The 13,990-nt window shown below is 38.2% G+C and overlaps 1 protein-coding gene across 31 annotated transcripts in view; it reads left to right on the forward strand.

Annotated features, from left to right (window-relative positions):
* LOC103025616 (CLIP-associating protein 1-B) overlaps window positions 1-13,990 on the forward strand; it is an 87,215-nt gene that overhangs the window by 44,247 nt on the left and 28,978 nt on the right. For 18 of the 31 annotated variants that reach the window (XM_022669926.2, XM_049465541.1, XM_049465549.1 and 15 more), the window contains 12 exons: window positions 6,003-6,131; window positions 6,247-6,323; window positions 7,580-7,672; window positions 7,794-7,939; window positions 8,921-9,056; window positions 9,995-10,065; window positions 10,160-10,219; window positions 10,439-10,516; window positions 10,905-11,072; window positions 11,180-11,229; window positions 11,909-12,079; window positions 12,385-12,408. In XM_022669926.2, the coding sequence (XP_022525647.2) occupies window positions 6,003-6,131; window positions 6,247-6,323; window positions 7,580-7,672; window positions 7,794-7,939; window positions 8,921-9,056; window positions 9,995-10,065; window positions 10,160-10,219; window positions 10,439-10,516; window positions 10,905-11,072; window positions 11,180-11,229; window positions 11,909-12,079; window positions 12,385-12,408 (1,203 nt within the window). Of the gene's footprint in view, window positions 1-2,226; window positions 2,465-6,002; window positions 6,132-6,246; window positions 6,324-7,579; window positions 7,673-7,793; window positions 7,940-8,920; window positions 9,057-9,994; window positions 10,066-10,159; window positions 10,220-10,438; window positions 10,517-10,904; window positions 11,073-11,179; window positions 11,230-11,908; window positions 12,080-12,384; window positions 12,409-13,990 lie in introns of those variants that run through there. The other 13 variants (XM_049465542.1, XM_049465563.1, XM_049465565.1 and 10 more) reach the window with 3 other exon arrangements.

A 13,990-nucleotide genomic window follows, 5' to 3' on the forward strand; every position in this document is an offset into this window, starting at 1 on the left:
GGATATATGGCACAGTATTTCAGGGTATAATATCGTTCACGATATTCGAAAATGTTGGTGATATTATTGGGTACGATACAATGTGGCACACCCCTAAATTCTAGTATGACATAGTGATGCTTCAGTTTTTTTGGGGATACATTTTTCACAATTTTACCCTAATGTATTTGTTTGATGTAAAATCACTGGCTTTTAATCATCACTCTATTAAAACTTTGGATTTGTTTTTAATAATGGTGATAGTCAGGAGTCCTAATGTCTACAGTACATCCAATACTAAGACTGTTGTATAGGTTTCTTCTAAAGTTCCTGCATCTAATTCATGTAATAATGATATATACTGTGTTTTCTGTGAATCCTCTCTCTTGATTCCTAGACTTGTTTCTAGTCTGGTATGCATAAAAAATACCCAGTTACCCTTTCTGCTCCATTAACAGTCTGTCTGTTAACCCAGTTTTTCAGGCAGCACTCTGTGTTCCAGTACGGCTGCTCTTTCACTGATTGGCTTTCACTGGCGTCCCATCAGAGTGTGTGTCCTGTCAGCGTCAGGCAGCTTGCAGATTCATCAGCAGTGTGTTATTTCAGAGAGGAAGCCGGATGGCCACTGGGAAGGGGCAGATGGTTTGGGTTACACACCTCCACTCAGCCAGTTGCCATTCTGGGGAGTGGACGATGCACGGGTCTGAACGAGGGTCATAATCCCTGGCTAAATGTGTGATTGGCTAACAAGGTGTTTACCAACTGTTACTATGGTGTAAACCATTTAGTATAGTGTATTCATTGTATTAATTGTGCTTGTATTTGACAGACTTAAATGACTGTTTCAGCTAGTCCCTCACTTTGGTACACACATAGATTGTCCAGTTTGTTTTCAGTGAAGCAGAGGTTGGATAGAAAATATAGTAAAAAATAGATGGCTAGCTTTAGCCTTTAGCCTAGCAGTAATGCTTGACAGCTCCCCCAGGTTTTTTACTTTACTGTCTGCTTATTTGATGCTTTCCTTCTGCATATGCTAGCCAAGGGAAAACTGCAATTGCAAGGAGTAGCTCCTAAAGCAACCTGCTTTCCCATAACTTACAGAGTTTGTAGGGGATAAGCTGCTCTCCAGTATCAGCAACACCGTATTCTCCTGAACTCGGTGTCATATTTTTCCATGTCATAGCTTTAGATGTGGAAGGGCTTTCTTTCAGGAGGGTGTGCACTAAACCACATTGCCTCTATCCTTTCTTAAGGACAGTCCCAAAGGGTTAAATGCAGGGGCGTCGCTAGCCATTTTTAGGGGGGGCTCAAGCACCCTTAAAACAAGTCATAGCATCACTACTGACATTAAAGATGCTAGCTGTTACTGTTGCTGGTGCTGTTGTTCAGTCTGTGTGTTGACATTAAAAGCCAGTGTGCTAGACTAGTACTGTCTGTATGCGTATCAACTAATTAATGTTACAGAATAATAGAAGATATAATGAGACAGGTGATGTTCTCACTCCTGACTTATCCTGTGTGTGTGTGGTCAGCCAGATAGTCAATCAAAAATAAGTAAAAAAGTAAATAATAGGTGATAAATGTTAGGGTGAAATAAATAACAGTAGGGTGATAAAAATATGTAAAAATATGCCCAATAGTTTGATATTCTTATCTGCTGAAAAGGATTTAAAAATTAAAAGGCAACACAGCTTTTCCTGTGCATAATAGTTGTGTCTGCTGTGTTTGCTTTAAATCTAAATTATTCTATTTCCTCTGATATCAGACACTCACCCCTCCTGGAACTCTCCTCAATTTAATTTAATGTTTTTTTTTTTTTTTTTTAAAGGAGAACAGTGTGGCTGGGTTTGTTGGATGCGCCCCTAAACTACTCATTCTAGAATCACCCTGCTTAAATGGAGGTGTATATTTAGCTGTAATTAAATGTTTCAGGTCAGACTGAATGGTGGTCTTTAGGATGGAGAGATGATGTTGTATATGTGTGAATGTGTGTGTGTGTGTGTATGGGGGGGGGTGTATGTGTGTATGTGTGTTTCGACCCTCTTCCCTGCTATGTCACCCCTCCCCCCACATAGTAAAAATAAGGGGTGGGGGTGTTAGCAAGTGACAGCTCTCCCAAACGGTGTTTTCCAATACACACACACACACACACACACACACACACATAGACACACACACAAAAAAGGGGAGGGAGCCAGCCTTCAGTGCTTGCCTCTGCCTGAATCACATCTCATTCCTAGAGGAGGGAGCAGGGAGACACGCACTCACACGGACACACCAGCATCTCTGCATCGCACACACACACACACACACACACACACACACACACACACACACACACACATGCACAGTGGTGTCTCCACATACACACAGGCAGGCAGGGGACGAAGGGAGGGGCAGGCTGTGGAGACTGGGGCAGCATGAGGCTGAGCGTGAGAGTGTGACGGCATGTTGAGGAAGCTGGTATGCCGGAGGATCTGCGCCTGTAAGCATCTCTCTCTGTTTCTTTGCGTGGCAGGAGGGAGGGATGGAGGTAGAGAGAGAGAGAGAGGGAGGGTGTGAGGGAAAGAGAGACAGAGATTGAGACTTGAGAGAGAGAAAGATAGAGAGAGAATGGCAGATTGGACCTTGGGGTTTGAAGGATGAAAGGCTGTAGCTTGCAGGAGATGAAAGCCTGTAGTAACTGTATCTTCATTCAAGGGATGTCTTGCATAGTGACAGTTGGAATAAGCAACAGGGTTGACTGTGTTGTGTATTTTTCTATCCTTTAATACAAACTATAGCATAGCTTAACTTAGCGTAGCATGTGTACTGTATTGGGTTGGGCTTTGATGTTGTGTTTAAAGGTAATTGACATTAATGAGGAAGTAAGAATCTTTTTTTTTTAGGCTCTTGTCTGTTATTAATTTAGACCACTGTCTTGTCTGATATAGCAAGATCCCTGTGTTGCTACACAGGCGTGGAGCTGAGTCTAGGCCTACTATGGATGTGTGTATAAGCCCTTCCGGTATTAATCATGCAGTGGCAACCTACAGTAACTGTTAGTATCGCAGGGATTGAGAGTGAGAAATAGGTGTTGTTAACAATGAATGATGAATGATGTCTTCAGCAGGCTGCTGTGAATGTGTGTGGTGTGTGTGTGTGTGAGTGAATAATTCATTGCCATTGATTGCTGGTCTGTTATATTTCACTGCTGTAGTGCTCACGTGTGTGGCTCTAGGGGAATTATATAGCCAGCCGATGCCTCCCCAGCACTTCCACCATAAGGTCATGCTGAACAAGACAATGTCATTCAGAGAGGAAACCCTCAACCATGCCTAGCCTAGCTCTTACCTCCTCTCACTGCTAGCCCATCTCTCATCACAACACGAAGCATTCAGAGAAGCTAATGTTTACATCACAGGGAAACTAGAATTAGCATCACAGTAGGACTAGCTTCATTATCATAGCAGAACTGGCATTCGTGTCAGAGTGGACCAAAAAAATAGCATTACAGTGGAACTAGCATCCTCATCATAGTGGTACTAGCATTAGCATCCTAGTGGAACTAGCATCCCCATCATAGTGGTACTAGCATTAGCACGATAGTGGAAGTAGCATCCCCATCATAGTGGTACTAGCATTAGCACGATAGTGGAAGTAGCATCCTCATCATAGTGGTACTAGCATTAGCATGATAGTGGAAGTAGCATCCTCATCACAGTGGAAGTAGAATTAGCAGCACAGTAGAATTAGCATCATAATCTCAGTAAAGCTAGAATTGCCATCATTATGGAATTAGGAATAGCATCATAGTGGAATTAGTGGCATCACAGCAGAACAAGTATCCTCATCACTGTGGAACTAGAAACAGAATCACAGTGGAACTGGATGCAGCAACATAATGGAACTAACATCTCCATCACAGTGGAATTAGAATTGGCATCCCAGTGAAGCTAGCATCCTCATCACAGTGGAACTATAAGTCTTATAGTGGAAATATAAGCAGCAACATAATTGAATTAGCATCCTTATCACAGTGAAACTAGAATCAATCTTATAGTGGAACTAGAAGTAGCATTATAGTGGAATTAATGTCCTCATCACAGTAAAACTAGCATCCTCATTACAGTGGAGCAAGCATCGTCATCACAGTGGAATCAGCATCCACTTAACGGTGGAATTAGCATCTTTATCACAGTGAAGCTAGCATCCTCATCACAGTGGAATCAGCATCTTCATCACAGTGGAGCAAGCATCCTCATCACAGTGGAATCAGCATCCACTTAACGGTGGAATTAGCATCTTTATCACAGTGAAGCTAGCATCCTGATCACAGTGGAACTATAATTAGTTTTATAGTGGAACTAGAAGCAGCAGCATAATGGAATTAGCATCCTCATCACAGTGGAACTAATGTCCTAATCACAGTAGAATTAGCATCCTCATCACAGTTGAACTAGAAGTATCATCATAGTGGAATTGCATCCTTGTCTCAGTGGAGCTAGTATTAGCATCATAGTGGAACTAATATTATCATTATAGTGGAACCAGAATTAGTTTCAAAGTGGAACTAGCATCCCTACCATAGTGGAACTAGTGTTAGTGTCATTATAGTACTGGCATTAGCATAATAGTATAACTAGCATTAACATCATAGGGAATATGGCATTAGCATAGCAATAAAGCACAGTAAAAATAACATTCTTATCATAGTGAACTTAGTATTTGGATGGTGATGAGCTCAGAGTACTGTTTTACTGATGACAGGGTTGTGGGTTTGATTCCTGGGATCCGCAATATGCCACATGTGGGCACTTAACCTTAATGCTCTGGGCATGTGCTAATAAAATCTAATAAAAACATTGCAATAAATCAAGCAGTGACATAATTATGAATCTAGCAAGGACATCACAATGAACTTTTCACTCAAATCACAATAAAAATGTACCTATTTCCTTGAAGCTAGCCTATTAATATTATGGTGTAACAAGAATTCACATTCACACTGAGAAAAAGTTTGGAAAAAGTAAATAAAAACATTTATTTTAATTTTTTGTCTGATCAACTTAATTTAATTTGTTGATATACATCCATTCCTGCAGGCCTACAAAACTTTACAAAAAATGGCTTGGGGAAAATTAGGGTTTGTAATGAGGTAAAAAAAAAAGTGATATAATTTTATACAGGTGATTTGAACAGTTGATTGTTATCATGAATTTCCTTGTAAAAGAAATTGGCATTTAAGTATATTTTATTTAAGTATACTTAACATGGAGAAGTACATACTTTTAACATTAAAATTAATATGTGCTTAAATCCATACTAAATGTACCATTTTGGAACCACTCATGGCAACTTAAAAGTATATTTCAATTGTAATTAAGCTGTATTTAAATACAACATGAAAGCATTCGGTTGTGCGTATATATTTTTTTCGAATTTAGGTAAATTTAAGTATGTGTTTTTTCTAAAGATCATGTTTTTAATTTCACTAAAAGTATATTGTAAATGTACTACTTTACATATTGTGCACTTTAAGCAGCATTTAATGTGTATTTGCGCTGAGTATATTAAATAGAAAATGTACTTTTTAGTATAGTTTACCTAATTTTACATACTTTTAATGCTCTTAAGTATACTTTCTTTTCACAAGGGTTGATACAAAGCAGTATTCTCTAAAGTCTTTGGGATAGACAGTTACACAGGTTAAATATGTATTGTGGTCAGATAAATCAGTATACCAGGACTTTTAGGAGAAATTTATGCTATGTGCTTGATACCAGAAAAAGACAAAGAAAAATTTGTGGAAAGTTTTGAAATTAAAAAATGCAAAAATGAAGACCCTGCAATGTTGCAAACTTTAAGATGTGTTTTTACCAAAATGTTTTTTAAGTGTTTTAAATGTTTTAAGAGAGACTGTCAATTCATGTTGATCTCCATATTGTGGCCTATATTTTTGGGAAGCATAAAGTATAACCTTTAAAACTACATACTAAATAATTAGACACATGTTTGATACAAAGGCTCTGCTTTCTCTCCAGATAAGAACATTGACGATGATGACTCTGTGGATGGGGGCCGATCCTCTGCCTCCTCTAAGGGAGCAGCATCAGCGCGGCGGACAGGATCCATGCGCAGGCCAAGCTCCGCCTCCAGCACCAAGAGCACAGGTTGGACCCGGTTGGATTTTATTATAGAACTATCACTGAAATATTGGCCTTTTCACTTAATTGCGGAATGATCTGACTCAGTTGTGTGTGTGTGTGGTGTGTCTTCTGTCTGCAGGTAAAGAGGGCTCAGGTGCTGGTGCAGTGGATGAGGAAGACTTCATCCGTGCCTTTGAGGATGTGCCCACCATACAGGTGAAACACACTTTACCCTGCTGTAGTTTTTATAGGAGCTGCTGCTGTTGTTTTATTGATGAGACGAAAGGATCCTGCAAGTTCAGCTGTATGTTTACCATTTAGATGATGCTCAGTTCTCTGCATCTCTTTATATTTTTCACATGTATGACTTTAATGTTCAGCATTGAACCATTAAAAACGTTCAACTACTACTTGGTCAGATTAAATATGCTGTGTTTGGATGCCTGTTTTTATCTCTTCAAAAAAATCTATTTTTTTATTCTAAATACATAAAGAATATGAAAGTAGGGAGAAAGTTTCAGCATGAAAAGAAGTCTCAAAATAGTGAAAATATCTCAAAATAACTGAATATCGAGAAATCATTTTAGAATATTAAGAAATAATACTAATGACAACTTATATATCAAATGACTGACTTAAAATATTGAGATAAATATTTAGAAATAAAAAATGTACAAGGAGAAAGTAAAGGCCCTGATATCTCAAAATAATGAATTTTAGCTTAAAATAATGACTTAGTATGTGCAAGTAATGAGAAAGTATCTAAAAAAGATTCAAGTTCTATTGTCAATACTACATATGTATTGGACATACAGAGGATTGAAATTATGTTACTCTTATTCCCAAAGTTACAGTTAAATAAAAATATAAATATAAAAGAATGAAAGACAATAATTGTACGATACAACAAGGTCACAGATATAGACATACGTGTAACAAGATACAATAGTGCAATAGTGATTTACTGAGGGAATATCAGTACCATTGAAAACCCGTATATACATTAGTGCAAATTAATGGTATAATAGTCTAAGGCTGGTAAAGTAAACGAGTGCATTTTTTTTATAGTATCTCAAAATTAAGTACTATGTATTTTACAGTAATGTGATAATATCTCAAGATAATGACATACAAATTCACTTTATGACAAAAAAGTAGGTATTGAATTTTTTTTTTAATTGGCTAGAATGTGGTTTAATCGCTTTCAGCATCTCCCAGTCCTGGCTGAGCTCTCTTTCTTAATGCTGTAAACAGAGAGAAGTTGTTGGCTGAAACATTGAAGGCCTCAGCTTGTCTCCGTTGCCGTCTGTAATATGATGCATTGCTATGACCATTGTTTTGCTGTGCCAGTCTTTCGCTGTAACAGCCATCGAAAGGCCACTGAGGCCATTGCTCTTTCGTTGGGTGCAGTTTGGAGAGCTGCCAGGTCCGGTAGATCAAGCTAATGGTTGTACCCTGTGCCTTTTTTTCAGATTTACTCCAGCAGAGAGCTGGAGGACTCCATGAATAAAATCCGAGAAGTCCTCTCAGACGACAAGCATGACTGGGAGCACAGAGTTGCAGCGGTGAGCTCATGTTCTGTACTTTCTCTCTACCGTTCTCTTGAGAGTCATCTGAGATCATCAGATGTACCAGTAATTTATTGGAATCTATCAGTCATTCTCTCTCCTCTGCTTACTCATGCAGCTGAAGAAGGTGCGCTCGCTGCTGCTTGCGGGAGCCACAGACCACGAGGGATTTCTTCAACAACTGCGTCAGCTGGAGAGCGCCTTCAAACTGTCCGCTAAAGACCTGCGCTCGCAGGTGGTCCGCGAGGCCTGCATCACGCTGGGGTACGTTCAGCATTCTGAAACATCCTTTCAGTGGACTATGTTTAAAAAGAGAGCGAGAATGAATTGGTGGACCACCAAGAGCTTCTAAAGGGCCGTAATGGACAAGATCAATTTATTTAAGCGATGTTATTCACTGAGTTGAACAGATTCCAAAATGGCTTTTAAGCCTCTTGTAACTCATTCCGTTGCATTCAGTGGTAATGACGATGAGGAAAGCAGTTAGAGTGCATTGACACACATTGAAGTATCACAGTATTTTGTTGCAATACTGTAATGATTTTTAGGAACACTGCATATTTTTTTGGATTATTAGTTTCCCTGTCATTAGATCCCACTGTTCTGCATAAAAAGTAAACTTTTCTTTTACTCAGATTTTATGAGAATTGTGTTTTTCTTACATTTGCTTACAGTGTTGTAATATTCTGCTATATATATATTTAATCCTAACCCCTGTATTGTGAAAAAGCCCTAAAAATATACTGTACATTACAGTTTTAAAGTGTTAAAATGTGACCCATAAGTTTGGGGATTTACAGATGTCTCTGGTGGGAAAGTGTAATTGTGCAGAGCATGTGTTAGAGTACTTTTAAAACGTGAATTGTGGTGCAGTCCCTTTCAGAGCATGGATCTTCAGATAATAGCAAGTACTCTGTTGTGCTCTCTCTTAGATTTCATTTCCAGCTTTTTTGAGTAGTAATGGTTTAACAGTGTGTAATTGTGGCAGATGAAGATGGAGTTTCTTTTTCTAATGACACCACATTCACAGTAGCTCTTCTATCAGTGCCATTAGCAGTGCCACAGTTGCTCAGTTGACAACACAAGCTTTTGGGGCCAGGCTTGGCTTTGCAGCAATGGACGCATAACAATGGCATTTATTCTAATATTTTGTCCGGTCCCAACTCAGCAATACTACTGCTTTCAATTTAAAAGTAAAGAATCTTAAAGACTGCTATCTAAAGTAATGTATTTTTCTTATTTCAGGCATTTATCTTCTGTTCTGGGCAACAAGTTTGACCATGGAGCCGAGTCCATCATGCCCACGCTGCTTAACCTCGTTCCTAACAGTGCCAAAATCATGGCCACATCGGGCATTGCAGCCATCCGCCTCATTATACGAGTGAGTACACACACACATACACAAAAACACACCAACACACAAGCTGTCCAATCCCATACCATTAAATGCCAGTTTTACAGTTTCCTGCACAGCAGGTCATTAAATCTGAGGAAACAACAGGTCAGATCAATGCCATTGATCAGAACATTATGTGCTTCTGTGGCAGTACGCTGAGCACGTGCTGAGATCATCAGTGATGGGAGCTTTAATAGACAGTGATGGCTGTGGTGTCACAGCCTAAAGATCTAAACAAACCTGTACTTTTCTCGTTTTGTCACATTCAGTTTAACCCTGTTGATCTGTAGTCACATCACACAGTGTAAGCAGAGTTTAATGGTTTTAAAACATATTTGAACACATACTCATTCATTGTTTCTTTTGAAATCTAATCAAAGTTTATCCTGCTTTTGGGTGCTTTATGCCTTGGCTTTGCATAAGTTTTATATACAGCTCGGGAAAAAATAAGAGACCACTAAATGACAACGTTTTTCCTTGATTTTACCTACTTAAAACCTCTGAAATATAATCAAGAGGAAGATGGATGATCACAAGCCTCCAAACCAAGCTGAACTGCTTGGATTTTTGTACCAGGAGTGGCATAAAATGATCCAAAAGCAGTGTGTAAGACTGGTGGAGGAGAACATGCCAAGATGCATGAAAATTGTGAATAAAAACCAGGGTTATTCCACCAAATACTGATTTCTGAACTCTTAAAACTTTATGAATATGAATTTGGGAGAAATGTTGTCTCTAGTTTATAGAATAAAACTACAATGTTTGTTTTACTCAAACATATACCTATAAATAGCTAAATCAGAGAAACTGATTCAGTAACTGAAGTGGTCTCTTAATTTTTTCTAGAGCTGTATATTAATATTAATAATGTCTCATATACATTATGTCCAGAACTAAAGTGCATGTTTGTGTTTTTTCTCCAGCACACACACTACCCTCGGCTCATCCCCATCATGACCAGCAACTGCACATCTAAATCTGTGGCCGTCCGACGGTAAGAGCTATGGTGACTACAGTAGTGACCTAATTATTATCTCTTATTGGTTAAAAGCGTTGTTTTTAACAGAGCTCATTTTTTCTACGTCTAGGCGCTGTTACGAGTTTTTAGATCTTTTACTACAGGAATGGCAGACTCATTCTCTGGAGAGGTAAGACTATCAGCTGCTGCACTACCTGTATATTGGAGCATATTGGCTAAAATTCAGTTGTAATGATGATTAGTTGTAAAATAAGGAAATTCAGCAAATATTGGCCCTAGTTTACATGCTTTTAATGTGGCAGAGCTCAAAATAAACACATATTTGATTAAAGGACACTACATTGGTACATCTGTACGTTGATCATTTGGTTTCTTTTCTGATGTTCAGGCATGTAGCCGTCCTGATGGAGACCATTAAGAAAGGAGTTCATGATGCAGACTCGGAAGCAAGATCTGTTGCCAGAAAGTAAGTGAACTTGTTTTCTTTGCATTATTTGAGGTCTGAAAGCTCTGCATCTTTTTTGTTATTTTAGCCATTTCTCATTTTCTGCAAATAAATGCTCTAAATGACAATATTTTTATTTGGAATTTAAAAGAAATTTTGTAGTTTATAGAATAAAACAACAATGTTCATTTTACTCAAACATATACCTATAAATAGCAAAATGTTGCATAGCAATGCTTGAACACTTCATTTATTAGTACTAACTAAAATACTAAAAATATTTTTTGTACTATCTTGTCAAACTTGCACTATTAAGTATTAAGATGAGTATAAAATAAAATAATATAATAAACATTTGGGGCATAGCCTATGTGTAATTTGTGACACATTTGCCTCTGATCATCTGCAGGTGTTATTGGGGTTTCCACGGCCACTTCAGTAAAGAGGCGGAGCAGCTGTTTCAGGCTCTCGAGCTGACCTATCAGAAGGCTCTCCAGTCTCATCTTAAGAGCTCGGACAGTATTATGTCCCTCCCGCAGTCTGACCGCTCCTCGTCCAGCTCCCAGGAAAGTCTCAAGTAAGAAACCTTTTAATTTCACTTCTGAATGATGATCATTTAGATTTAAAACATAAATATTGTCTTTTTAAACCCTTTAATTCTTTGTCTCTCTTTTTTACATGCAGTCGGCCACTGTCTGCAAAAGCTGCAGTAGGAAACAGCAGTGTAACCAGAAGTAAGAACCTTAATTATGTTAAACTGGGCCAATGTGGCTGCAGGTTTTCATTCCATCCAGGTAGAAGCACATGTCATCAGTTCACCAATTGACTAAGTACGTGGTATCAGGTGTGCTTCTGGTTGTTTAGAATGAAAGCCTGCAGCCACACAGGCAAATGGTGGACAGATTCGACACCCCTGCTTTAAAGTGAGCAGCAATATTATGTTTTTGTAGAGTTCAATAAACAAGTATAGTGTTAAAGTCTTAATGTATGCTCGCATATGCACCTCATGCACCCTTTTTTGCTTTTATTATAAAATGCTATTTAAGTCATTAAAATATGTTATTCATGTATAATCATTATTGCACATTTATTTCAAAATGTATTACAATTATTCATTTTTAAATATTATATGATATTTTCAAGCTTACTTGTGCTTTTCTTGAAAAAATGCCTTTTAATAAATACACACGTATGAGTCAGAGTGAGTTCTAAGTAAGTGTATGAATTAATACAATTTTATTTAACCAAAAATATTTTATTGTATTGCACTAAAGTATATAATTTGATATAAAAATATTTTAAGTAGATTTAAGTGGGCTTATTAATGACTATATGTTATGTCTACTTAAAATGTGTATACTATATGTCTCAGTCTCTTTTCTCTCTCTCTCTCTCTCTTTTCTTCTACCTCAGCTAAAGTCATTACCTCTAAAGTGTCCTCCACGCCTGGCTCTCTGCAGCGGTCTCGCAGTGATGTGGACGTAAACGCTGCTGCCAGTGCCAAATCAAGAATGCCCACTGTGCCCGCGGCTGCCCCCTTCAGCTCAGCCACAGCACTGCCACCAGGCTCTTACGCATCACTGGGTAAACACATATACACTCACACACAGAACACACACACACACACTACAGCTGTATAAATAGAGATTACTCTGTTCTATATATAAAAGGGTTGCAGTGTTGGCAGATGTTTTTTTATGTCAGCAGAATGCTAGCTCAATTACTAAGAGAGTTGTTTTTAGATAAATACCATTTTTTTATTACCTTCTGAACTCACCTTCTGTTTCCCTGATAATTCCTAGCTACCACGTTCTTCCTAATAGCCTATAATGCTAATACCTTCCTATTATGCCTTTCCTTTGGTTCCCCTGCTTTTATTTGGCCCTAAGATGCTACTCCTGGTTATATGGAGGGTAAGGTCTGTGTGTACGTGTGCACACCGAGTCTGCGTGTGTATGTGTGTGTGCAGTGGAGTGGGGGTCTCTGTGTTTCAGTCCTCCATGTCTCTCATTCTGTGTTGTTCACTGTAAACGTAAGATTTCACGCTGCCCAGCTGCAGCTCTGGATGGTGTTTCAACACACCCGATTCAAGTTAAAGGAATAGTCCAGTGATTTTCATACTAAACTCTGTCCGCTGTATCTGCAGCGCTGTATCTGTTTAGCAGCAATTTTAGTGCTCTGACCTAGTGGGCTACTGCTGAATTTATATCGTAATGTACACTGATATACAGCTAAGAATCCACGTAAAAATGAATAGTTTCTTTGATTTTACCTAGTTAAAAACCTCTGGAATAGAATCAAGAGGAAGATGGATGATCACAAGCCATCAAATCAAACTGAACTGCTTAAATTTTTGCACCAGGAGTGGCATAAAGTTATCCAAAAGCAGTGTTTAAGACTGGTGGAGGAGAACATGCCAAGATGCATGAAAACTGTGATTAAAAAACAGGGTTAATCCACCAAATATTGATTTCTGAACTCTTAAAACTTTTTGAATATGATCTTGTTTTTTTGCATTATTTGAGGTCTGAAAGCTCTGCATCTTTTTTGTTATTTCAGCCATTTCTCATGTTCTGCAAATAAATGCTCTAAATGACAATATTTTTAATTAGGAATTTGGGAGAAATGTTGTCTGTAGTTTATAGAATAAAACAACAATGTTCATTTTACTCAAACATATACCTATAAATAGCAAAATCAGAGAAACGTATTCAGAAACTAGAGTGGTCTCTTAATTTTTTCCAGAAATGTACACAAGTCATACGTAATTAGGTGTTACGTTGGGAAAATCTTAAAACATGCCCACACCTGTATAAGTGGTGAGGTGTTATCTTGTGAAAGAAGTCTAAATGACTCTGGCTAGTATGCGTATGGCTAGGCAATGTTAAGAATCAGATTTTGAGTGAGGCCTGATAAATGGGTCATTAACTTCTTTAGTTGTGCTGGCATTTAACGTTCCTCAATCCACAAATCCACAGGGTGACGTGTGCCAGAAAAAAATTATAAATGGCATTACCACCCACCGTGTACAGTGCAGTGGGTTGTAAATATCCTCACTGTCAGGGACTCATTGTTTAGTTTCCACTGGAAATGGTAAAATCACCGGACTTCATACTAGTTCCTGTCCCATGACTTTAGGCATGTCAGTGGATGAAACATTTAAATAAAGAATTAGAATAAGATTTTTAAATGTATGTTTATATATATAAAGTGGTATTTTAAAAGACTCATGCCAGGAAACTTTCAATTGCACAAAAGTAACCAAAAACAAGTTAAAACAATTTGTATACAAAATATGTCTATTAGAATTTATAGATAGCAGGTTTTTTTTTGTGTTTTTTAGGAATACAGACTAACACATCTAAATTATTCTCACAGATAATCAGTGATATTACGCTACAGATACAGTCGATGGAGATTGGGTTTGAAAATATTTCTTTAATGCTGCGCTGAATCACCAGCGCTGGAGCGCGGCACGTCTGCTGTCTGCTGATA

This window comes from Astyanax mexicanus, chromosome 16 (genome assembly GCF_023375975.1).
Source record: "Astyanax mexicanus isolate ESR-SI-001 chromosome 16, AstMex3_surface, whole genome shotgun sequence".
NCBI classification, from domain to species: Eukaryota; Metazoa; Chordata; class Actinopteri; order Characiformes; family Acestrorhamphidae; genus Astyanax; species Astyanax mexicanus.